Source organism: Mytilus trossulus, chromosome 2 (genome assembly GCF_036588685.1).
Source record: "Mytilus trossulus isolate FHL-02 chromosome 2, PNRI_Mtr1.1.1.hap1, whole genome shotgun sequence".
NCBI classification, from domain to species: Eukaryota; Metazoa; Mollusca; class Bivalvia; order Mytilida; family Mytilidae; genus Mytilus; species Mytilus trossulus.
In genome coordinates, this window is record NC_086374.1 from 7,236,788 (window position 1) to 7,263,048 (window position 26,261).

Genomic DNA, 26,261 nt, shown 5'->3' on the forward strand with positions numbered 1-26,261 from the left:
TGTAAATGGTAAAAATTGGTAATAAGTATAAACAATAAGTACAATGTCAATTGATTGGTCAAAAAACATTTAAACTAAAGGAATAAAATATTCATTGACAGATGTTTGGTAAATGTTCAGCGACACATATTTCATCCATGTACAGATCAAATTAGTTTAGTTTAAACATATTTATTTATAGTGGATCGGGCAAATTAACCAAAAAATGTCAGAGATGTACATTGACGCTAGTAATAGAGGGGTGTTAGTTATGAATGGAACTTTTGTCATGCAATATACACCCTACGGAACCTTCAAGTAGTTTTTAAAGATTTTAAGGAAAGTGCTAATGTTGTCCGCATGTATATTATTGCAAAGAGGAAATGTTGCCTTTTGATCAGGCCTATCATGTGTGCAGCACCATGAATGAAATACTTTACACTGGAAAGTATATTTAGCCACACTCAGTCTATCATTCACAATTTATAATTGTGTGCGTTAGTCTTTTTAATGTTTTGATTTGAATATACTATGGATTTCGATATTTTGTTTTAAATTGTACTCCTTTTCTTCATTGAAGTTTTACTCGAATATGTGTATGCTTAAAAATGCTGCATTTACATTTATCTTTAATGACCATAGTATTCTTGAATTTTAAGAGTTTTATGATTAAGTGTTAACGTATGAACGCCCTGTTTGTTTGTTGGATTGTTTTTGCCACGATGTAGACAGAAGACAAAACCCGAAATTACTATTAGAAGTAACCGTAGAAAGAGTTTTGTTTGGCCTTTACAACGTGTGAGAGAAAGATAAGAACAATTCTTTTGTTGTCACATTAACGAATCAATCAGTCAGTCTATTAATGAAGTTCGCGCCAAAACATCCGTGTTGACCTTTCACCTGAACAGACGCTTGAAAATCGCATTATTCAAGGATACTAAATGGTCTGTCTGGGAACAGCGACCTTAGTTTGCCTAAAACCCCAGACTGAAACGTTTAGAGAGAAGACCCTTAGAAAAACAAAGACTTAAATTAATTTGTGAAGGATCTGAATTATTCCGTAATCAGGGATTGAAAAAAAGATTTTTAATAAGTTTGTTCAAAGTTGTCTTAATAAGATATTTAATTGGACTATTTTCCGAATCATAAACAATGAACATTTTTATAGTATTCATGAACTTTATATATTATTCTGTTGTTTTGTTTTCTGTAAATTTCGTGATTGGTCAGAATGACACGGACACTGACCCTGGAACACCGCACACTAGAAACAGATTTGAAACTATGAGGAGAAGGTAAGAATTATAGTCTTTCATCACCACCCTCGGATCACCACCCCAGGAACTTATTATTTCGTCAAATTTAATATTTCAGTATTATTGTAAACAATTATAATTAATTAGATCACGTCTTGTTTATATTTGTTTCATGGTTTTATGCGTCAAACTTTTGTTCAATATATGAATTACACACCAGTTTACATGGGACAGTACAAATCTGACAAGTGTGACCGTGCAAAAATGTATACCATTCTTTAAACTTATACTTATTACGTGTGAAATTCGATGCATTTCATATACTAGTAATATTTTTAATGAAAATTGCAATAAAAGGAGACGTGTAAACATCATTAAGACAGTGACACAAACGAAAAAAAGGTAACCAAAAGAACATGCTTTAAACAAATGACTACTAATATTTTGTTATTTTTCCGGTTTTTATTATGAATTGAAAACTTTTATCCTGATGATCAAAATTGAATAACGGGTATATTATTTAAACTTCAATGCGAACAATTTCTTTTTTTCTAATACTATTTTTATTAATATAGTTATCTGCTTTATTGTTCCTGTTGAATTCTGAGTAGAATGTTCATCAGTGCAAAATTTCTTGTAAGCAAATGGAAAAAGATTAAAAAAAAAATCTATTGCATGTAATTCAATAGTTATGAAAATTTATTCAAATTTATGTGATTGTATATTTAAAAAGACAATAACTAATAACAGTTATATATATTTTAAAATTTGTTCCTGCGGCCACTGTTGTACGAAGAAATTCTAATTTTGTGAAGATGTATCGAAATACACTAAGCTATGTTTTGAAATTCTTAATCGTTTTGAAATTCTTATAGTTCATTTTATTTTTATACATGTACATGTTATATTCAATTCATATTTTTTTTCCAAATTTAAATTATAGTCTATAAGCAAGACTTCTTTCTGAATTAACACGAAAAAATTAAATATATCTAAAATGAAATTGGATTTTAGTGAAAAGTTCTGCTGCCATTTAAAATGTGTCATTGGTTTGTGTAATTACTATATATATAAAGGACAGTGTGTCTATATTTTACTAATAAGCCAATTTGTTTTCTTTTTATTTGAAAAAGTGAATACATGTAGGATTTTATTCAAGCTGAATACAAATAAACCAATAAATAAAATTCGTTTCTTTTAAAAAAAAAAACAAAAAAAAACCTTTTTCTTCTGTCGTCAATGTGTATTTTTCAGTTAAAAATGTGTAAGATTTGAGAATGACTTTTTATAATTTTTCATTTATATGGAAACTACACCTACATGTTAATGTTCAGATTTTCTATTTGATAGTTAAATCAAAACGAACGTTGTGACTGAACATGTTTCTCTATATCTTTCAATTTTTCCTTTGGTGTTTATTTTAATATAGATCGCAAAAAAAAAACCCAGAATTTATGTTTCCTTGTTAGATAGTTTCTGCAAATTATAAAACTCGTCAATAACCTTTTTTTCCGTATATATATAAAATGTACGTACTTTATAGTTTTAGCTAGTCCCTATATTATTATTTAATCGTGTCTGAAATTGTCTACATGCGGATTTTTTTCACACTTTTCTTAAAAAAATCTTCTCATTTCATGTTATTGTAGGAAGGTGAAACCCTCCTGCCTTTCGAAGATTTTGAATCATTTTTTCTGCCTTTGAAATATTTCGAAAGTCTCTTTCTGATTTTGGAGGTTTGTGAAACTCTTCTGTCTTTGAAATATTGTGAAATCCTTCTGCCTTAGAAAGATTGTGAAACAAACCCTTCTGCTGCCTTTGAAATATCGTGAATCCCTTCTGCCTTTGGAAAATTTTGAAACTCTTCTATAGCATTTGGAAGATGATGAAATTCTATTTTAGCATTTGGAAGATGATGAAATCCTTCTAGAGCATTTGGGAGATGATGAAATCCTTCTATAGCATTTGGAAGATGATGAAATCCTTCTTCAGCATTTGGAAGATGATGAAATCCTTCTTTAGCATTTGAAAGATGATGAAATCCTTCTTCAGCATTTGGAAGATGATGAAATCCTTCTTCAGCATTTGAAAGATGATGAAATCCTCCTTCTGCCTTTGAAATAATTTGAAACCCTTCTTCTGATTTCGAAATCTTGTGAAACCCCTCTTATGCCTTTGATAGATTCCCTTTTCTGACTTTTAAAGCCTTGAAACCCTTTTTTTGAAGTATTGCGAAATTCTGCCCTTGTATTATTGTAAACCCTTCTGCCTTTGAAAGATTTTGAAATCCTTCTTCTGCCTTTGAAATATTTTGAAACCCTTCTTCTGATTTCGAAATATTGTGCAATCCTTCTGCTGCCTTTGAAATATCGTGAATCCCTTCTGCCTTTGGAAAATTTTGAAACTCTTCTATAGCATTTGGAAGATGATGAAATTCTATTTTAGCATTTGGAAGATGATGAAATCCTTCTAGAGCATTTGGGAGATGATGAAATCCTTCTATAGCATTTGGGAGATGATGAAATCCTTCTTTAGCATTTGGAAGATGATGAAATCCTTCTTTAGCATTTGGGAGATGATGAAGTCCTTCTTTAGCATTTGGAAGATGATGAAATTCTTCTATAGCATTTGGAAGATGATGAAATCCTTCTTTAGCATTTGGAAGATGATGAAATCCTTCTATAGCATTTGGAAGATGATGAAATCCTTCTTTAGCATTTGAAAGATGATGAAATCCTTCTTCAGCATTTGGAAGATGATGAAATCCTTCTTCAGCATTTGAAAGATGATGAAATCCTCCTTCTGCCTTTGAAATAATTTGAAACCCTTATTCTGATTTCGAAATCTTGTGAAACCCCTCTTATGCCTTTGATAGATTCCCTTTTCTGACTTTTAAAGCCTTGAAACCCTTCTTTTGAAGTATTGCGAAATTCTGCCCTTGTATTATTGTAAACCCTTCTGCCTTTGAAAGATTTTGAAATCCTTCTTCTGCCTTTGAAATATTTTGAAACCCTTCTTCTGATTTCGAAATATTGTGCAATCCTTCTTCTGCCTTTGAAATATTTTGAAACCCTTCTTCTGATTTCGAAATATTGTGCAATCCTTCTTCTGCCTTTGAAATATTTTGAAACCCTTCTTCTGATTTCGAAATATTGTGCAATCCTTCTTATGCCTTTGGAAGATTGTAAAATCCTTCTTCTACTTTTAAGTATTGTGAAACCCAGTTTCTGCCTTTGGGATATTGTGAAACCCCTAGTCTGCCTTTGGAATATGGTATAATTAATCCATCTTTTGCATTTGGAATATTGTGAAACCCCTAGTCTGCCTTTGAAATATTATAAAATTCTTCTTCTGCCTTTGGATGTTTTGGAATCCTTTTTCTGCAATAGGAAGATTTTGAAACCGTTCTTCTGCCTTTGGAAGAGCTTTGAAAGCTTACTTTATTATATATTACTATAGGACTCAATTTCGTGCTTGTTAGTTATGGCAACAGGTTTAGTTTTTTTTTATTATATTCCCCATTATTGCATATTATTAATAAATACAACAACGATTTAAGATTTGTTTTTAAAGTGTTTACTCTATCTCTATATCTTATTCATTTCATTTTAAATCCAATCATAACTTCATACTTTTTTTTTATATCTTTTGAAATGAAGTTTCTAACATACGTTTAAGAGATGTTTATAATTATTTTGATCTTAAAGATTGATGAGCTGACCTTAGTGCAAAGAAAATATCTGCGGTCAAAGACCGAATTGATTGAGTGTGCACAGTGCAATGTCCGGTTGTAAAATTAGGTGGCAATCTGACCTCTGAACAGTTTTGATTTATCATGGTTATCATGGGTTATATGTTCACAGCCTTTACTCGCCTTAATTCTGACACGAGCAATGATTTCAATATTATCAACTGATCATGTATTTATCATTTTAGTTTAAACAGTATTTTATTCGAATAAATCGATACATAGTATGCAATTCAAAAGGATTCAAATCACAGGATAGATTAAATAAATATATCATGCATAAGGATATCGCAACGCTAAAACCCTGTTATCATTGTTTTCCATATTTTAAGATATTTTACTATTACAGTAGAATAATCCATTTAAATATCACGTTTCCCTTATTTTAAGATGATAGTTTACTATTACAGTAGAATGAAGTTGATATTATTTCATTCAGAAGTTTTAATATATATTAATTTAACATACTTAATGTTCACGAGATAGAATCCACTTTGACATCACATTCGATCTTGTTTACAGAAACGAAGTCATTTGTGCACTATTCTGATAATGAAATTTGATTTTTTAAAAGAGAGTCGGAATATACCAAATGGACACTAAAAATAGTCATTGTTTCAGAGTTGTGTTTTAAGGACATTTAATGTAATAGGCTTCCGTTTGTGTAAAGGAAACAATAAATAAGCGAGAATGTAAATAAGAATCTATTTCTGTCCATCTATTAGGGATTGGTACTTCAAAGTTACCATTGAACAGGATACAATATGATATGTCTGGTACACTACGTGAGGTTTAACAAGTTTATATGTGTTAAGCCTGTACGTTTATTGTTCTACATGTAGTGGCTGGGAAGATCCTGACTGGTTACAAACACTTTTAGTTAATCAATACCAGAATTTTAACCATTCATTTGGTTTAACAGGCAAAATTATGACCACAACAAGAATACACCGACGTTTACAAAAGAATTAACTCTCTGAGGAATCATTGCAAATTAATATAAAGATCAGTCTAAAGAAAGACTTTTACAAGCTTCACTTTTTCATTTTTTTCCCCATTGTGGATTCGTTCACATATGGGGTCCGAGACCACAATTATACGAATATAGTCCCTAGTGTTAACAGTGGGTTACTTGCCAATAATTTTTATACCCCTTCCAAATTTATTTCCCCATGTTTAATGCCTCAAATTGTAAGTAGGGGGTGAAATTACACTGTAAAAAATTTTAGGTCCAGAATTTTACAGGAAAGTAGTGATTTGGTCCAGCTGAAAAAGGTTAAAAATTAGCACTTCGGATGCTGTCAAAAGATTTCAAGACACCCTAAACACAAAATTGTCCATATTTTAAGTTAGAGGCGATGAAGTTTTCTATAATTTTGATATAATTTGTCCCAAAAGTAGTACAACACACTGTAAAAGTTTCATTGAGAAAGCGCAGGTGAGATTTTTTTAATTTTCATTTTATGTTCTAAAAGAAATGCAATACGAATTAATTGTGTTCTCGGAATATATTAACCCTATGGTTTAATCCAAAATGCACTGAGAAATAAACTCTTTTGTGATAATTCCAGGTTTGCGGATTTGAATTTCCCCGGAGAATTGTCAGAAGAATCAACACGGGAATATGCCTTACAATGTAACAAAATTTATATGTGAATTTGAATGATTTGTAATGGCGATATTATTACACAAAAAAAGTAAAATTCTTACATTGTTATGAGAAAGAACGTGTTCTCTCAGACAAAGATGATTTTATCTTTTTGGCCGAAGTTTTTTGGTATTGACGAATACAAACAGTTCATATATTCGTTTTCCCAAAATAAGCTTTATTAAAAACAAAACTGCCGTGCGTAGTAAAATTGGTATCACTTATTTATACTACACAAATTTTGTGGTCTCAGTATCTCACACATTCGATATGTCTCTGTGGATCAGTGTATAGATTGGATATATGTATGTGGTCTAAAACATCCGATACTTCTGCGGTCTCACAATCTGACTTATCTATGTGGTCTCTGGGTATTACACATCTGATATGTCTATGTGGTCTCACTGTTTCACGCATCCGATATGTCTATGTGGTCTCACTGTTTCACGCATTCGATATGTTTATGTGGTCTCACAGTTTTACGCATCCGATATGTCTATGTGGTCTCACTGTTTCACGCATTCGATATGTTTATGTGGTCTCACAGTTTTACGCATCCGATATGTCTATGTGGTATCACTGTTTCACGCATCCGATATGTCTATGTGGTCTCACTGTTTCACGCATTCGATATGTTTATGTGGTCTCACAGTTTTACGCATCCGATATGTCTATGTGTCTCACTGTTTCACGCATCCGCTATGACTATGTGGTCTCACTGTTTCACGCATCCGATATGTCTATGTGGTCTCACTGTTTCACGCATTCGATATGTTTATGTGGTCTCACAGTTTTACGCATCCGATATGTCTATGTGGTCTCACTGTTTCACGCATCCGATATGTCTATGTGGTCTCACTGTTTCACGCATTCGATATGTTTATGTGGTCTCACAGTTTTACGCATCCGATATGTCTATGTGTCTCACTGTTTCACGCATCCGCTATGACTATGTGGTCTCACTGTTTCACGCATCCGATATGTCTGTGGTTTTAGTGTCTCACGCCGCATTCGATATTTAGCTATTATAGATCACCCTATGACCTTCAACGATAAGCTAAACATATAAATCATAGCAAGCCGAAAATGTATTTAACAATTCAAATGAGAAAACTAACGGCCTAACTTACGTACAAAACAATATACAAAAAATCAAATCAAATATGACATACAACAACAAGCGACAACCAACGAATTGCATGCTCCTGACTTGGGAAGGCACATACATAACATTTTTGAGGGCGCCCAACCCTTTCCTGTATTGGGACTGCCTGTTTTACCAAGACTTACTGGTTCTGGTATTTTTCTGGTAGCTTAGTCAATGTCTAGCACGCATTTTATATAGACCGCATCATATCCAAATATAGTATGCACAGACTTCATATGTTCTCACGATTTTACACATTTTCAAAAAACAACAGAAGTAGTAATTTTTCAACACATGTCGACCAAATAATGTCTGTTTAATAGAAATAATAAATCGTCTGGAATTTTTTCATTTATTTCTCCATTCATAAAATTTCAAATACCCAGATGATGTTATTTTTAGACGAATGCGATGACCCAAAGGAAGATCTCCCATAATGAAATAAAGTCAGGTGTTCATTTGAGAAAAACAAAACAGTGAAGGCCAATGTCTAGACTATATCATACTGGTGAAGAAATATTTTAATCAACCATGTGAACTACAAAAAGACAACACTACAACGCAATAATATTATATTGGTAGACACTTTCATAGTAGTCTGACCTAAGTAACATTATACATTCATCCTGAATTAGTATTAGTAGCAAAGAAAATGAAAAGGGATCATAAATGATTCGCTTAATTATTTTTAAAATCGATAAATTATTTATAACATAGAACTTTAACACATACAATTGCTTCGCATCAACTGCCTAAAGATAACTATATATGTAAACATTAGTTATGTATGTGCCTGTCCCAAGTCGGGAGTCTGTAATTCAGTGGTTGTCGTTTGTTTATGTAATACATATTTGTTTTTCGTTCATTTTTTTTTTATATGAATAAGGCCGTTAGTTTTCTCGTTTGAATTGTTTTACATTGTCATATTGGGGCTTTTTATATCTGACTATGGGCTTTGCTCATTGTTGAAGGCCGAACGGTGACCTATTCTTGTTAATGCATGTGTCAATTTGGTCCCTTATGGACAGTTGTCTCGTTGGCAATCATACCACATCTTTTTTTTATATATATATTATTAACTACTTAATTCTATTTTACGTTTAGCGTATTCTTTAGTGTGCTCATATAATTTTTTTTTTCTCATTCTAATGTAAATTAATAAATCAGTGTGTTAGATTTCGTTTCGATTTGTGAGTACTAAATAGGTGGGGTCTAACTCCAACTTTTCTTTACAAGGGCTTTTTTATAAGTATCCTCAAACCATGTACAATATAAAGTGCAGTAATCAATATTTAAATGTGCACTTTTGAGAGCGGCTTTGACAAAAATCGGACTATTTTTTTAGGCATGTTACGGCGACTTAACGATTTATTCAAAGTTTGTAGATTTTAGTTTTCAAGAAATATTGAAAAACACATGAATAAGGACAAACTTAACAGAAACCAAATTATGTTGGCTTATGATGCAAATTCACACGGACATTTTGAAATATTGCATAAAAAGCTATCTTTCAAAACGATGTCTAGTATATTTTGTGTGAATGTATTTAAAACTGTGTCAACTCTATAAAGTCAATCATTTAGACTTTTGAAGAAAGAAAAAATCAATTCCTTGTGAAAAGATCAAAGGGAAAATTAGCACAATCTCTTTTGAATATGATATTATTACGTAAGTATTTCTGCATTGGACCTGTTATTGGTCCGAGGCTTGCTGTATTGGCCATTAGGCGAGTTGACACCTTATATTGCACAGGCAGTTTTCATCATATTTAGTCCAATAACAGTGTAGTTAATCAATAACTAACTATATTGCCTGGGAGAAATTATTAAAGATGTTCCGATAAACGAATACTACCACCTTCGTATAAAGATATGTTTTTAATAAACATTTTTTTTTAAACGCTGTAGTTTATTTGTATTTGCTATCTAGTAGGGTTAATTGTATCCTGCTAATGCCAAGTATATAGTCTGCTTCAAGTGTTGTAATTTGAATTTTTGGTTTTGCTTTTCAATTTATAAATATTCAATTTGGCTTTGTTATTGTTTTGTTACGAGCACTACTGATGAGTCTTATGTAGACGACACGCACGTCTGGCGTTACAAATTATAAGTCTGGTATCTTTGATAGTTTCTGTTCTAAAGTTTGTCTATATATATAATTATAAGTACAAATAATCATGAATGATGCACTACCTACGAAAGCAATCAAGAACAATTATTATCAAAATTTACATTAATCATTTAAAGTAGAAGCAATTCAACGCACTTCATATATAAATAAAATAGATTGAATACACATCAACGAAACAGTAATCCAACCTCCATAACCACAAAATATATATAGATGATAATATTCCAACCTCCATAACCACAAAATATATATAGATGTCAATATTCGGCCTCTTTCAATATAAGAGTTTATACGTGCCTAGCAGAGATATAAAGAGGTAGATAAATTCATCTGAGATTACCAGGCGCAAGTTCCATATCAGGAAAGTCGCCTCCCAAAACATCAATATATACTGAAATTACCAAATATGAATGTCTTTCTACCTTTACATAGAGGGTTTTCTCTTTCGGATACTATTATTTAGGTTTCAGTTATATTTTTACTATGACATGAATAGTGTTTGTTGTACTAACTTATGGAACGCCGGAACTGTCTTATAGTGTAAATATTTAATGTGTTATGTCGCTTTGCCTTTACGTCCTGTCATTTCGTCTTTATGTTATGTGCAGATGCCTTTATGTCCTGACACGGCATCTCTGTGTTATGTCAAATTAGTAATTTGTTTGGTCAAACAAATGTATGATATGTCATTGCTAAACTTTGTTGTGTAAAATATGCATTACATTATGCTGTAACTACTATATATTCTGTGAATACTTCGGAACTTTATGATCAACCACCTTTACATTCTCTCATATTTTATCTATGTTGTGTCTATTCTTCTTTTACGTAGGTCAGTTAATAATTGCGTCCTGTCTCAAGTGTTATTGTTATGTCAAATGTTCTAAACGTTTTGTCGTGATACACCTTTGTTCTATGTAAATCTCATGATATTATAGTCTTTTGGCGTTATGTTGTGTTTATTCAGATGTATCTCTATTGAAAAACATAATACATCATGGTATAATTCATATGCGTTTTGCCGTAGAGTAAGGACTCTCTGTGAGCATTCATTGCGTCATGTGCAAATGCCTTTTACATTATGTGCAAACAACTAATACGTTTTGTGCAAACCTCGTTTACGTTATGTGCAAAAATTGTTTACCTTATGTGCAAACACCATGTAAGTAATGTGCAAATACCTATTACATTATGTCCAAACATCTATTGCGTTATATGCAAACACCTATAACGTTATGTGCAAATACCGCTTACATTATGTGCAAACACCATGTAAGTTATGTGCAAATGCCTATTACATTATGTCCAAACATCTATTACGTTATGTGCAAACACCTATTACTTTATGTCCAAACACCTATTACGTTTTGTGCAAACACCTATTACGTTATGTGCAAATACCGCTTACATTATGTGCAAACACCATGTGAGTTATGTGCAAATGTCTATTACATTATGTCCAAACATCTATTGCGTTATGTGCAAACACCTATTATGTTATGTGGAAACACCTATTACGTTATGTGCAAATACCGCTTACATTATGTCCAAACACCATGTGAGTTATGTGCAAATACCGATTACGCTATGTACAAATGCCTATTACATTATGTCCAAACATCTATTACGTTATGTGCAAACACCTATTACTTTATGTCCAGACGCCTATTACGTTATGTGCAAACACCTATTACGTTATGTGCAAATACCGCTTACATTATGTGCAAACACCATGTGAGTTATGTGCAAATGCCTATTACATTATTTCCAAACAGCTATTACGTAATGTGCAAACACCTATTACGTTATGTGCAAATACCGCTTAAATTATGTGCAAACACCATGTAAGTTATGTGCAAATGCCTATTACATTATGTGCAAATGCCTATTACATTATGTCCAAACATCTATTACGTTATGTGCAAACACCTATTACTTTATGTTCAAACACCTTTTACGTTATGTGCAAACACCTATTACGTTCTGGTAAACGCTTTTTTGACATAGATTGAAATAAAACGCATGATATGCATTTTGAAAATGAAGAAAATTAAATGTTGGACCTTTTTAACAAACTGTGGATTTTCATAATTATATTGAATGGTGTAAAAAGGCTATATACATACTATGTATTTAGTTTTATGGGAAATTATTTTGCTCCACATTAAAAGTGTGCGTTATGCAAACCCCATTAAAAGTTGTGCGTTATGAAATAATTATATTGAATGGTGTAAAAAGGCTATATACATACTATGTATTTAGTTTAATGGGAAATTATTTTGCTCCATATTAAAAGTGTGCGTTATGGTTGCATAACGCACACTTCAGGTGACCCGCCCTCTTATCTGACAATTTTTTTAAAAACTCACAGGGATGTTGGAAAAATTTGATCCAATTTTCAATCAGACAGGTAGACGGGTGTAACAAAAAGCTGCATTTTCTGAAAAAAAACCTGTTTTTTTCATATTAAAAACTACCTTATCCTGTAATCCACAAAAATGACGCATACATATATTAATCTGAAAGAAAGGGTTATCAGCCTTGTTTAACCTTCACTGGCCATACTCAAAATTAAATTCCGCAACTTGAAACTCCAAATAGTGACTTTCATTTATCCGTATTTCGTCTGGTAACTTTTCGAATCGTGTCATCAAGAACGATACAAAAAAATACATAATTTAGTAAATTGTTATTGTTTTCTTCTATTATTTTTTTTATAAGTGATGCACATATCGTTTCTTTTGTTGTCTATAAGAATAAATAGATAATTTCGTGGCTAAAATGGTCATCATAACCTAATTTTTCCTTTGAATTTCAGAAAATACTAACTATCTTTTAAAAAGGATGTGGTGTGAATGCCAATTAGACAATTCTCCACGAAATACCAAAATGACATGGAAATAAATAACAATAGATCCCCTTATGGCCTCGCTTTTCGTCCTGTTTCTAAAGCTCGTACAAAAAAAAAATCACGTTTACCGACAAAGTACATTTATAATCAATACATTATTCCACAGTTGTTGATATGGATTTATCTATTTGTTCAATATTTCAACGAATATCGTCGTATAAATTAGAAACATAAACTTATTTTCCGAACGGAGAGTCTTAAATTCATTGAATATTACGGGATATACGGTATAAACGGTAAGCTTCGATGCGTTTAGTTATAAGCGGGAATGGTTCGATCAATATAGCTAAATACACAATTAAGCCAAATGTTCATAAAATGAATTTGCTGCACATCATTATTCTGACAAATCTTATATAAAAAAATATAAAGTTTCATACAAATATATTCTATTGGATTTCAATGTTATCATTCTAAAATATGTTTTGACAGTTTCTGTAAAATATTGTCATTTTTGTCGAGCCTTCGACTTTAGTCGAAAAAGCGAGACATAGCGATCCTAGATTCCGTCGTCGTCGGTGTCGTCATCGTCGTCGGCGGCGCGTCCACAAATATTCACTTTGTGGTTAAAGCTTTTGAAATTGTAAAAACTTTCTTAAACTACATAAATGTATACTGGATTTCTTCCAAACTTAGACAGAAGCTTGTTTATGATCATAAGATACATGTACATGTATCCTGAATTAAAATTTGTAAAAATTAAATTTATTTTTTTCCGTATTTTACTTATAAATAAACTTAGATTTTCTGCCAGGAAATAATACATTTACACTGTGAAGCAACACATTCACTCTGTGGTTAATGTTTTTAAAATTTTAATAACTTTCTTATACTCTTTTGGATTTGTAACAAACTTGGACAGACGCTTGTTTGTGATCAAAAGCTAGTATCTGGAAAGAAATTTTGTTAAGACCTGTGTTTTACTTAAGAATGGACTTCCAGTTATCATTACAGTCTGAAGTTCTTCTGTAATTTTCCTGCTACTGATTATAAATTAAGAGAGTTCACTTGTCATGTTTAATATTATTGGAATTTTGGAACCCTGTTGTTCATCAGTTTAAAGCACCATGCATGCAACAATTGCCAGGTAACTCCCAGTTTTCAAGAATCTTAAAATGTGCAGTATGTCATTGATACGATTCGAGCTCTCAAAGTGAATCAAGATAATATAAGGACAATAAGACATTTGTAAAAAATATAAAACCCTTGATATGTGTTGTTTCTAGTTAAGAACATCTTTATGTTAAATATATGAATCAAAGCACTGAAGTACTGAACATCGGATAACCGCAAGTTCTTGTGGACAGTCACAAGCACTTGTCCCAGAAAACAAAATCACATCTCTTTACCTGAAAGTGACGTTAAAGTACAGATAGATAGTTTTTTCTGCGCGTGGATGATAAATTCAACCTCATCGAAGAAGTCATAAAAATCAGTAAAGTCTGTTTTTTTTTGTTATACATTATTTTAATATTTGTAAATTACAGTTACATGTATATATAATTTTCATCCATTTGTATATCATTCAATTGCACTATATTAGTTATAGTGCTGTGCAAGTGCATGGTGGACACTCTTCTGTAATATTTCGATTTTTGTAATAGATTGCATTTGAGTGGGCATTCATATTTTCCAGCAAAACATTCAATGTCCCACGAAAGAGGAAGCAAAGACAGATAACTCTGCATGTGATATCGCAAACGTTCTTGAGATATTCTTCCGCATGCGGTAACACACTTTTTCTGTACGTGTGTATAAATATTAAAGATTTGTTTACTTTATTTATGTTTCTCTTTATTTGTGTTAAAATAACTTCGTCCTCAGACAATATAATCTGAAAAGACGTATATATTATGTGTTGACCTTGTCAAAAGTCTATAATAAATAAATGTAATTTGGCGCCTCAAAAACTATATGTTATGATTATGTATGCAAGATATGGCGACCTATGAAATGGCCCGCTTGGTGCAATTGGAAAAGAACATTACATAAATAAGGCCGTTAGTGCTCTCGTTTGAATTGTTTTGCATATTCTTTTCGGGGCCTTTTATTGTTGACTATGCGGTATGGGCTTTGTTGAAGGCCTAACGTTGACATAAAGTTGTTAATTTCTGCATCATGTTGGTCTCTTGTGGAGATTTGTCTCATTGGCAATCAATTCACGTCTTCTTTTTTTTTGTATATCAACTTATTTTCCGTTCACATTTTCCGTAAAGAAATGAGGTTGCATTTTGTTTTTTACATGTAGCTTTTTTTTGCTTCGAATAACAGGGCGGACCTTTTAGTTTCAGTCGACATACACGCTATCTTGAAATAATTACTTTTCACATATAAATTATGTTTGGTTGCTTCATGATGTGGTTGAAATTCAGCAACACCTATTGGCTTACATTAGATAAATATTTACAGACTGTTCTCTTCTGAGGATATTAAGCCATCAAATGCCGGAAAATTAACTGTGTGTATTACATTTCAGATCAAATGTAATTAATTCATGGTCGTTTTATTATGCATATATTACACACTGAAATTGAAAATTGAAATATCAATCATTAATACGTCTTTACTTGCGTTGCTAATCTGCAATATGTAGCCGTTACGAGCGATGTTCGTGACATACGTTATCGCTAAAAAAAAATCATGGTTTAGACGCTACAAAAATACTTCTAGAATAAGTAAAGTTAATGTACCTGTCTGGTTAGGGGAGGGTTTGGATCCTGCTAACATGTTTAACCCCGCCACACTATGTATGTATGTGCCTGTCCCTAGTCCATGTAGTCAGGAGCTCGTAATTCAGTGGTTGTCGGTTGTTTGTGTGTTACATATTTGTATTTCGTTCATTTTAAATAAAATACAGCTCTTAGTTTTCCAGTTTGAATTGTTTTACATTGTCATTGCGGGGCCTCTTATAGCTGACTATGCGGCATGGGCTTTACTCATTGTTGAAGGCCGTACGGTGACCTATAATTATTGATGTCTGTGTTATTTTGTTCTCTTGTGGAGAGTTAATTGTCTCATTGGCAATCATACCACATCTTCTGCGGTACCCCAATAACGGCAATTGTCGGTATGGTGGCCTTATACTTCAAATGGAATATGTATGCAGTCTTTGAAAGTACCAAACAAATAGTTTTCACAAGAATAACATGACAGGTACGTAACTGTCAAATAAGCACCTTTCAAAGAAGAAAAAAATTGATAAAGACTATTGATATTAGGAACGATTTAAAAGATATTGTCTCACGATCTATACTCCCGAGTTCTGCCCTGTTATTCGAAGCAAAAAAAAACTACATGTAAAAAACAAAATGCACCCTCATTTCTTTACGGAAAATGTGAACGGAAAATAAGTTGATAAAAAAAAGGAGACGTAGTATGACTGCCAATGAGACTTCTCTCCACAAGAGACCAAAATGACACAGAAATTTACAATTTTAAGTCAACGAACGGCCTTCAACAATGAACAAAGCCCATACCATATAGTCAACAATAAAAGGCCCCGAAAACAATATGTAAATATAGTTTCTTAGTGTCGTTCAAATGTTTTCCGCAATATTTAAAAAAATCTACCACAGATTGTATTATTTCGTTCCCGCGAAAAAAAAATCTTGTCTACTTGAAAAAGCCCCCGGCTGCGTCCTAATGTCCCTTTCACGAAGTTTCGAAATATTATTTTTGAATAAAAATTATATATCCGTGTTTGAAACAAATGTCGGTTTAGTAACATTTAAAACCAATAGACCACTTTCGAGTTCATCCGTCACCGGCAAAAACTCGTCAATTATACACGCCTTTATGACGTCATTTACCAGACAGAGGGGCTCGCCTGTATCCCTGCACTATTTACGTTCATCAAGCGTCTTAGTGATCGTCTTTGTGCAGGATAAACTAGAAATAATGGTTGCTATGTAGGTACTTACTGACATTTCCCTAATGACAGCAGTGTTGGTTGTCAATTTTGAGAATTCAATTTGCCGAATAATTCGTACAATATAGAATTGTAGTTTTTCAACCACTCGCTCAACATTGGAAGGAAGTGACGACGCCCCTAAACGCACAAATGACGATGATAAAGGCGCGTATAATTGACGAGTTTTTTCCGGTGACGGATGAACTCGAAAGTTGTCTATTGCGTGACTTACATGTATACTGAACCGATAATATAAAGTGATAGTACATGAAATATCCGGCAAAGTTTCTACTCCGTCTACCTCTATGTCGATAAATGAAAGACACATACATAAATATCTAGTTGCGCTGAAGATAAGTTTGCAACCGTACTTTTTGGAATAGTCATGAATTATATTACAGTGCTAATATTGTATAGATGATAAGTTTTCTTTCAAACATTTAAATTGTGCATTTTGCCACTATGCACGGAACTGATGTCTAGCGAATTTGTCTTAAAGTTCTCTAAAGTAATTCAACATGTTACCCGGTCTAGTGTATTTTCTGACAAGTGTAAGTTTTTTCTTAGTTTTTACAGAACTTTATATATTCGTATCGTTTCAAAGAAACATTGGGAGCATCATCCGAAACATTCTTCGTCCGTAAATTTTAAAGAAGACTCTTTAATGCTATAAGATAGAAACGCAAACAAAAAATGCTCATGCAATTACGAATAAACAGCTGTCATGGATGCAAAGAGCTATTGGAGAAACAATTATTTTAATAAAAATATAAATCTTTGTAAGATCTAGTTCAAATATTTATAGTTTTTCACTTGCTTTCCATCACGATATAAATAACGAGACGTGTTTTCAAACACAACCAAATCATCCACCATGAGATCATTTTGTCCAATCACAGAAATGATTTTCGAGCATGCGTATTTTGTTGCCATAGTTAAGCGTCCTTAAGTTCAAAGGGCACAAACAGAAACTATACCGACTACGTCGGAAAAAGAATACAGCGAAGTAGTTCAGAGCTTTTAAGAAAGCTAAAACTTATAGTTTTGAAAGTGTATATCACTGATGCGTTTTGTTTTAATCTGTGTCAAAAAAGCGTTTACCAGAACGTAATAGGTGTTTGCACATAACGTAATAGGTGTTTAGACATAACGTAATAGGTGTGTGCACCTAACGTAATAGATGTTTGGACATAATGTAATAGGCATTTGCACATAACTTTCATGGTGTTTGCAAATAATTTAAGCGGTATTTGCACATAACGTAATAGTATTTGCACATAATGATGAAGTTTTTATACATAACTTAATAGGTATTTGCTGATAATGTAATAGGTGTTTGCACATAAGGTAAACGATGTTTGCACATAGGGTGAACAATGTTTGCACATAAGGTAAACGAGGTTTGCACAAACCGTATTAGTTTTTTGCACATAATGTAAAAACCATTTGCACATGACGTAATGAATGCTCACAGAGAGTATCAGCTGAACGGCAAAACGCATATGAATTATACCATGATGTATTATGTTTTTAACTTGAGATACATATGTATAAACACAACATAACGCCAAAAGACTATAATATCATGAGATTTACATAGAACAAAGTTGTATCAAAACAAAACGTTGAGAACATTTGACATAACAATAACACTCGAGACAGGACGCAATTATTAACTGACTTACGTAAAAGAAGAATAGACACAACATAGATAAAATATGAGAGAATGTAAAGGTGGTTGATCATAAAGTTCCGAAGTATTCACAGAATATATAGTAGTTACAGCATAATGTAATGCACATTTTACAGAACAAAGTTTAGCAATGACATATCATACAATTGTTTGACCAAACAAATTACTAATTTGACATAACACAGAGATGCCGTGTCAGGATATAAAGGCATTTGCACATAACATAAAGAAGAAATAACAGGACGTAACGGCAAAGCGACAGAACACATTAAATATTTACACTATAAGACAGTTCCGGCGTTCCATACTAACTTCTCAAGTGCACGTTCTAGACCCATTCTTTCTAAACTGCATACTATTATAGACTAAAAACCGTTTATAACATATCGTTATGAAATAATTATAAATTTTGATCGTAAGATTCTTTAAAAAGTGTCGCTGTTTTAATATAGTTCAGTGATGAATTCTTCATGAATACGAAGGCAAAAAAAAAACCAAGGACTGCACCCTTTGTTGTTTGAGATCTTAGAAACATACACTGATGAGCGTAGATATTTGAAATTGTTAATAGTTTTGGGTTGTCATTTCTTTTAGGTCAAGAACTCAGAGAATAAACAATATCAGAAGTCATGTATTGTCTACCCTTGGTTTCTCATCACCTCCTCAGATAGACGAAAACATGAAGGAAGAAATTTTGAGAAATCTAAGTATATCAGGAGTTCCTTATAAGGCTGTATCACAGCAGTGCTATGCTGGATCATGTAAGTTATGAGAAATCTAAGTATATCAGGAGTTCCTTATAAGGCTGTATCACAGCAGTGCTATGCTGGATCATGTAAGTTATGAGAAATCTAAGTATATCAGGAGTTCCTTATAAGGCTGTATCACAGCAGTGCTATGTTGGATCATGTAAGTTATGAGAAATCTAAGTATATCAGGAGTTCCTTATAAGGCTGTATCACAACAGTTATATACTGGATCATGTGAGTTATGAGAAATCTAAGTATTTCAGGTGTTCCTTATAAGGCTGTATCACAGCAGTGCTATGCTGGATCATGTAAGTTATGAGAAATCTAAGTATATCAGGAGTTCCTTATAAGGCTGTATCACAGCAGTGCTATGCTGGATCATGTAAGTTATGAGAAATCTAAGTATTTCAGGTGTTCCTTATAAGGCTGTAGCACAGCAGTTATATATGCTGGATCAGGCAAGTTTTGAAAAATCTAAGTATATCAGATGTTCTGAAAAACCCTTATCTGTAATTCATCGGGAAAGTTTGAATGCAATTCTATTTTACTGTATTCTACTATCAAAGTTCAATTATGAGCCACTTTGTATTCTGCACAACATACTTGTATTATCATATGTATAGCTATTTATTCTGTTACTGACATATCAGCACTAAATTTCTTTATTTTTGGGGTATTTTAAAGGCTTTTTTCTATAATATATGATCGACCTCTCGCATTTCTTACGCCTTATGTACGTTTACCAAATAACTCTCAGCGACTTCATATTTAATTTTCAATATTAATATTTTGGTTATTGTTTCACATATAGGTACATTACCAAGTTGGATTGATGAAGATTTATGGAATGACCCAGACACGAAGACTTTACGACTTTTCTTTGATATTTTGCCGCTAGAAGACAGTGGAACAAGTATACTAAATGCTACCTTAAAGCTCCACATCAAAGAAAGAACAGGTAAACCCTATGTCTTTGTTGTAGAGAGTTGCCAAAAGAAAAACAGTAATGTTTATTCTGAATGAAACTTGAATGTCTTTCATAATGATTCAAGATGTGTGCCCTTGGTACATGATAGTAAATTTAGTAAGTGTTCTCGTCAATTTAGATAGTTAGCAATAAAGAAGGTTATATGATTATTAAGACATTTGTTAAAAGATAAAAGGAAAATGTCCTAGATTTAGATGGACTAATGTTTTTAATGTTTTTACACTAATTGTGTCGACATGAACTTAGAAGTTTTAGGAAGGCATGAGATAACAGGAAACACGAATTTATTTATTATGCATTTAAAATTATTTTCAGACTGTGAAATTAGCAATACTAAATTTAATCTGTGGTAGTTAAGAGAGGTTATTAAGTTTGACAATAAGTGCATCACTACATTGAAATCTATAGCTTATCTTCAGGTAATGATTCAAACTTCGTAAGATATAAAGATAAAGTCGACATGAAAAATGATATATACATCATTATCATCGAAAAAAGGGGGGAGATACACACGGTGCAATTATAAATCATTAGTGGAAGATACCATGGCAAAAAAGAAACAAAACCTGAGTAAGTAAATAATGCAAACAGTAGTCGACTAAACATCAATCAGAAAATATTAAGTCCGAACCCCGCCGACCATCGGTTGATATTAGGTGCTCCGGAAGGGTAAGCAGTTGCTGCTCACCTTACACATTAAACTGGTATACATCAAGTGTTGTTATCATTTTAAGCATTGTTGCACGAATTATGAAGATTTTCTTTTTCTATCAGAACTTTCATGATATGCTAGACCTTTAATTATGAAAACCTCAAAAATCCTGTTTTTTTCATCCTCTTATCGGTTTTCTGTTTTAGTACAGTAATAATTTCGTTACTATAAAAGTATATTTAGATAAAAATGTTTTTAAGGCCATATTTGGGCAAAATTGTCATTGTCATAGTTTTTTAGAAATCTATTGTATATATATATGAGAAACATCGTAAGGTCGCGGGAGATTTTTGAAGCATATACACATCTTTGAGATAGACTTATCCTTTCTAGAAAGATTCTCCAGTGTTTCTGTTGTTTCGTTGTTTTCTTCTTTAAAGTTGGTGTGATTCCCTTGTTGAAGGCCGTACTTTAACCTATAATGGTTTACTTTTTAAATTGTTATTTGGATGGAGAGTTGTCTCATTGGCACTCACACCACATCTTCCTATATCTAATTAGTTTGCAACCCGGATTTGTTTTCTCTCAATCGATTTATGACTTTAGAACAGCGGTATACTACTGTTGCCTTTATGTTTTTATCAAAGACAACGTGTGCATACTATTTTCGATTTTTTTGTGTTTATTTGTAGTACCATCGAAAAAATGAAGAATATATAATTTCTGATATCCGAAACACTTGTACATTGTGTGACTTAAAACAATGTGATTTGAAAAAAAATTGTAAAGAATTATAAATGCATATATTTGTTTTTTAAGCATGTCGTTGTTTTACGGAAGACAATGAGTCAGGAGAAGAGGACAGCGTTCGATTTACCGTCTTTGTCAGTCAGTTTCTCAAACCACTAAGACGCAGAAATCGGGGTAAGAAAAAAAGTTTTAAATGTCTAGTTAATCAGATAAATATACTCTTAATATTTGAAGGTTTCACGACTTTTCACACGACTTGTCAATGATGAACCGAACAGTCAAACAATTATCTCTAAACATATCATTTTATCGTAGAGAAATGAAAAAGAGAATACAATGGCAGATACTAACATATTATATATAACTGATTTGATATATTTGATATTCCATTTAACTGTTTATGATTTTCTTTCTTTAGTACCACGAATGAGAATTCTCGATGTGAAAATGGTCGTGGTTAAAAGAGATAAGTGGATAAGCTTCAATGTCAAAGAAGCTGTAGAAGAATGGATGCAGCGACGGAGGCGACGACATGGACTAGAAGTCAACGTCATTGACTCTCAAGGATTCCCGATTGATGCCAAAGCTGTGTTTGGAAATACAGACTGCTTGCTGCCAGTTGGTATGTATATCTCTTCTATATGTCAGGATTACTGTTTTCAATAATGACAGATGCATTTATTCTTTAAATTGTTCCCTTATTGCAAGTTGGGAGTTTATCTAGCTGTAAGGCATGGGGAACCCACTCTTTTCGTGTGAAAATTCCTGTACCAAGCCAGGTGTATTAATTCGTTCTGTTGGTTGATATAGTCCCACGTTTGATATTGTCTGTTTTCAATTACTTTCCCATTCTTGAATTTACCTTGGAGTTTAGTATTTTGTAATACTTTTGATTTAAAAATAAATAATATTCTAGATTTAAAAAGAAATAATATTATAGATTTAAAAAGAAATGATATTATAGATTTAAAAAGAAATAATATTATAGATTTAAAAAGAAATAATATTATAGATTTAAAAAGAAATAATATTATAGATTTAAAAATAATATTATAGATTTAAAAAGAAATAATATTATAGATTTAAAAATAATATTATAGATTTAAAAATAATATTATAGATTTAAAAATAATAATATAAATTACGAACGAAAGTAAATAAATAATATTATAATAGCCATGTTTTTATAATATTAAAAAGAAGATGTGGTATTATTGCCAATGAGACAACTATCCACAAAAGACCAAAATGACACAAAAATTAACAACTATAGGTAACCGTACGGCCTTCAACAATGAGCAAAGCCCATACCGCATAGTCAGCTATAAAAGGCCCCGATAAGACAATGTAAAACAATTCAAACGAGAAAACTAACGGCCTTATTTATGTAAAAAATGAACGAAAAACAAATATGTAACACATAAACAAACGACAACCACTGAATAACAGGCTCCAGACTTGGGACAGGTACATACATACACAATGTGGCGGGGTTAAACATGTTAGCGGGATCACAACCCCCCCTAACCTGGGACAGTGGTATAACAGTACAACATAAGAACGAACTATAAAAATCAGTTGAAAAAGGCTTAACTCATCAGATAGACAAATAATACAAGTGGACGTGGCCGGGTACTTATACATCCCGACACAAAAAGACACAATGAACAGCTCTGAGAGTACTCGCAATAATCTGACAGCTAGTTGAAAGCCACTAACAGCTAAAAAAAATCATTCATCTAAGACTAAACAATCAATCCGTACACATCCAACATCCAATGGATTTAGTGTAAAGACGTCATAAACAGCCAGAGAAAAACATGACCTTGTGCAATGCCAAGTTACAGGTATCGACAGATTGTAGATCCAGAAGTTGTTATGTGAATAGAATCATCAAATAAAAATCCGTAAAAAAATGGAAAAATGTATATTTTAGATGTTGAATGCCAAGACACTAGTTTACCAGTAGCTGTACAAAAAAGTCTGAATTTTAGCACATCCCCAGTGTTGGAAGTTTTTACCGAAACCAGACCTAATATACAATTTAGGGAAAAACGAGATATTGCAACCATTATGCAGCCGTTCACAGAGGAAACCAGAAACGATAGTAACCTTTTCAAAGAAAGTACCTTTCTTAAACGATTACGAGGGATGTCAAACTGTGAAAGTGAGGATTGTGAAAATACAGAGGCAGGTAAGAAAAGTTACTCATATTACAAAAACAATTATCATATACAAATCCTTTGGAAACAACACATTTTACATATATTTGTAATTGTTTTTGTGGCCCAATCCTGCTTATTTTAACATTCAATGTCGTTTAGACAAGATATACGTCATGGCCAAATCTTCATTACCTTATTAAAATGTATTCGATTTGGTAACAGCCGTTTTACATGACTGATCGCAAGTCCCTGTGATTTTGTAAAAGCACTGATCGTGACTGATGACAAGTCCCTGTGATATGGTCAAAATAATTATCATGTCTGATGGCAAGTCCCTGTGATTTAATAAAGGCATTTATCGTGACTTATGACGAGTCCCTGCGATTTAATCAAAGCACTTTTTTATAACAGAAGGCAAGTCCCTGTGATTTGATAAACTAATTTATTGTGACTGATGGCAATTCCCTGTGATTCATAAATGTTTTTTTTCTCTCCAGACTATTTGACAGCAAAATATACGGCTATTATATATAACTTTTTGTCTATATTTTCAGCACCAGTACCTGATGAACAGACTTAGGAGAGGTTGACTTATCACGCGCCACTATTCCACTCTTCTGTCGTACAAAGAGTATTATTAATTGTTTTTCGACTCATCAAACATTATCAATTTCCATAAATCAATCGCATAAAATTCAAGCCGAATCATAAGACGTTTGCACTACATTATTTTTACTGATGCAATACAAAGTGTGTATATATAGAGAATTAACCGCATTCAAGACCACCACGACGAATACTGTTGAAAGACAGATATATACATTGTTGGGTCACTATATCTTATTTAACTAGTTCCATCGACATCCATTTATACAAATGATGCTACAATGACTGCTTGATTTAGAATAATGAATACAATCTTGTCTGTCTTTATTGCTACCTCATTTAATATTGTTAATGTTATTTGTTATTAATGTGTATTTTATTGTATATATATGCATTTTTTTATTTATTGAATTTTGCGATAGGCTTTTGTAACTTGTATATATATGAGAGATAATGCATTGTTTGTAAGTTATCATAAACATCAGTGCTTCTTTTTTCTTTTTTTTTTCTAGGTTTAACATCCTTATTGTGTGTTCTTTTAACAATGGAAAATCGAGTATTGTAAAAACAAATGGTTAAAAATATTAATTTTGGAACTATTCGTCCACTTTGATTGTTTGCAAATGTCCGTGTATTTATTTTCATTTAAATTTTTTCCAACCTTGTAAATGCCACTATTGTTTAGATGAGAGACATTGAAATCTGTCATCAGTTCAATGGTTGCCGGTCGTATTCATTGCCTTATCACAGTGGACTTTAAGTGGTTTAATTTGAACATAAAAATGCATACAAAGAACTGTCCTGTATGAAGAGTTACCCCCTTCTTTAACAATCATTTCGTATAATTTTATCCCACTTTTCAGTTTTCAACAACAAACAAGTGTTGCAGGATCTCAATATTAATGACTCCACTGTGCTTTCAACACAGGTTGTTTAATGAAAGATTTCCCTGTAATGTTGTTTGTCCTTTGATGAATTATCTTTTTGGTCGTAGGGTTGTCTCCTTTTTCAACTTGCCCCTTTGGTAGTTTCTCCCTTTTTCCAATCAATTAGAAAAGTAACGGAGACAACTCTCCAAATGCAGCACTGTTATTGCTTAACATGATAGTCTAAGCTATATCTCAAATTTTGTTGTATTTATATTTTGTTAGTTTTATATACAATGTAAATATTTGAATAAAGTCACACAGTAAATTTTAATTGTCATTATGTATAATTTTTTTAAGTAAGTGAAATACAAATCAAAAGTAAAATGATAATACTTTACACTGCATATGAACTCGAGTTGTATAATAATGATTTTACTGTATAAAACTGTGTTAATGAACATTTTCATTTATCTTTACATATTTTTTGACATACTGGCTTTACACACACGTAAATAAACTAATCATAGATACCAGGATTAAACATTTATATTAACGCCAGACGCGCGTTTCGTCTACAAATGACTCATCAGTGACCCTCGAATAAAAAATCTTAAAAAAGGCCAAATAAAGTACGAAGTTGAAGAACATTGAGCAGTGTCGGATCCAGTCATTTTAAAAAGGAGGGTTCCCAACCCAGGACAAAGGGGGTTCCAACTATATGTCCCCATTTAAATGCATTGATCGGCCAAAAAAAAGAGGGGTTCCAACCCCTGGACCCCCCCCCCCCTGGATCCGCCAATGATTGAGGACCAAAATTCCTAAACGTTTTGCCAAATACGGCTTAGGTAATTTATTCCCGATGTAGAAAAGCCTTAGTATTACCAAATTTTATTTACAGTAAATTTTTAGTTATGAACATAACAATGATAACGCAAGTCAACACATAAGTGCTGATTGCTGGGTGTGTGATACCCTCGGGGAAATAAATCTCCACCATCACTGGCATCGACCAAGTGTTTGTAAGTAAACTCATCATAGATACCAGGATTAAAAATTTATA

General features: G+C 32.5%; 2 protein-coding genes across 2 annotated transcripts; one reads left to right on the forward strand and one right to left on the reverse strand.

The window, feature by feature from the left end:
• The first annotated feature begins 805 nt into the window (after window positions 1-805).
• LOC134706400 (uncharacterized) lies at window positions 806-25,659 on the forward strand. Its single transcript, XM_063565309.1, has 7 exons — window positions 806-1,274; window positions 19,017-19,183; window positions 19,983-20,129; window positions 21,631-21,735; window positions 21,980-22,183; window positions 23,498-23,755; window positions 24,281-25,659. The coding sequence occupies exons 1-7, from the start codon at window positions 1,132-1,134 to the stop codon at window positions 24,304-24,306; spliced, it is 1,050 nt and encodes a 349-aa protein (XP_063421379.1). The 5' UTR covers window positions 806-1,131; the 3' UTR covers window positions 24,307-25,659.
• LOC134708592 (protein LIAT1-like) lies at window positions 3,019-7,048 on the reverse strand. Its single transcript, XM_063569240.1, has 3 exons — window positions 6,893-7,048; window positions 3,433-4,041; window positions 3,019-3,348 (listed from the first exon to the last, which is right to left on the reverse strand). The coding sequence occupies exons 1-3, from the start codon at window positions 7,046-7,048 to the stop codon at window positions 3,019-3,021; spliced, it is 1,095 nt and encodes a 364-aa protein (XP_063425310.1).
• Window positions 25,660-26,261: the final 602 nt, after the last annotated feature.

Bases quoted from the DNA above. Each gene is read 5' to 3' on its own strand.
- LOC134706400 (XM_063565309.1), top strand. From the start codon at position 1,132: ATGAACATTTTTATAGTATTCATGAACTTTATATATTATTCTGTTGTT. The intron at 20,130-21,630 runs GTAAACCCTATG...TTGTTTTTTAAG, and splicing joins CCACATCAAAGAAAGAACAG to CATGTCGTTGTTTTACGGAA. The intron at 22,184-23,497 runs GTATGTATATCT...TGTATATTTTAG, and splicing joins AGACTGCTTGCTGCCAGTTG to ATGTTGAATGCCAAGACACT.
- LOC134708592 (XM_063569240.1), bottom strand. From the start codon at position 7,048: ATGCGTGAAACAGTGAGACCACATAGACATATCAGATGTGTAATACCC. The intron at 4,042-6,892 runs GTGAGATACTGA...ATTATTTCAAAG, and splicing joins CACAGAGACATATCGAATGT to GCAGAAGGAGGATTTCATCA. The intron at 3,349-3,432 runs GTCAGAAAAGGG...ATTATTTCAAAG, and splicing joins AGGGTTTCAAGGCTTTAAAA to GCAGAAGGAGGATTTCATCA.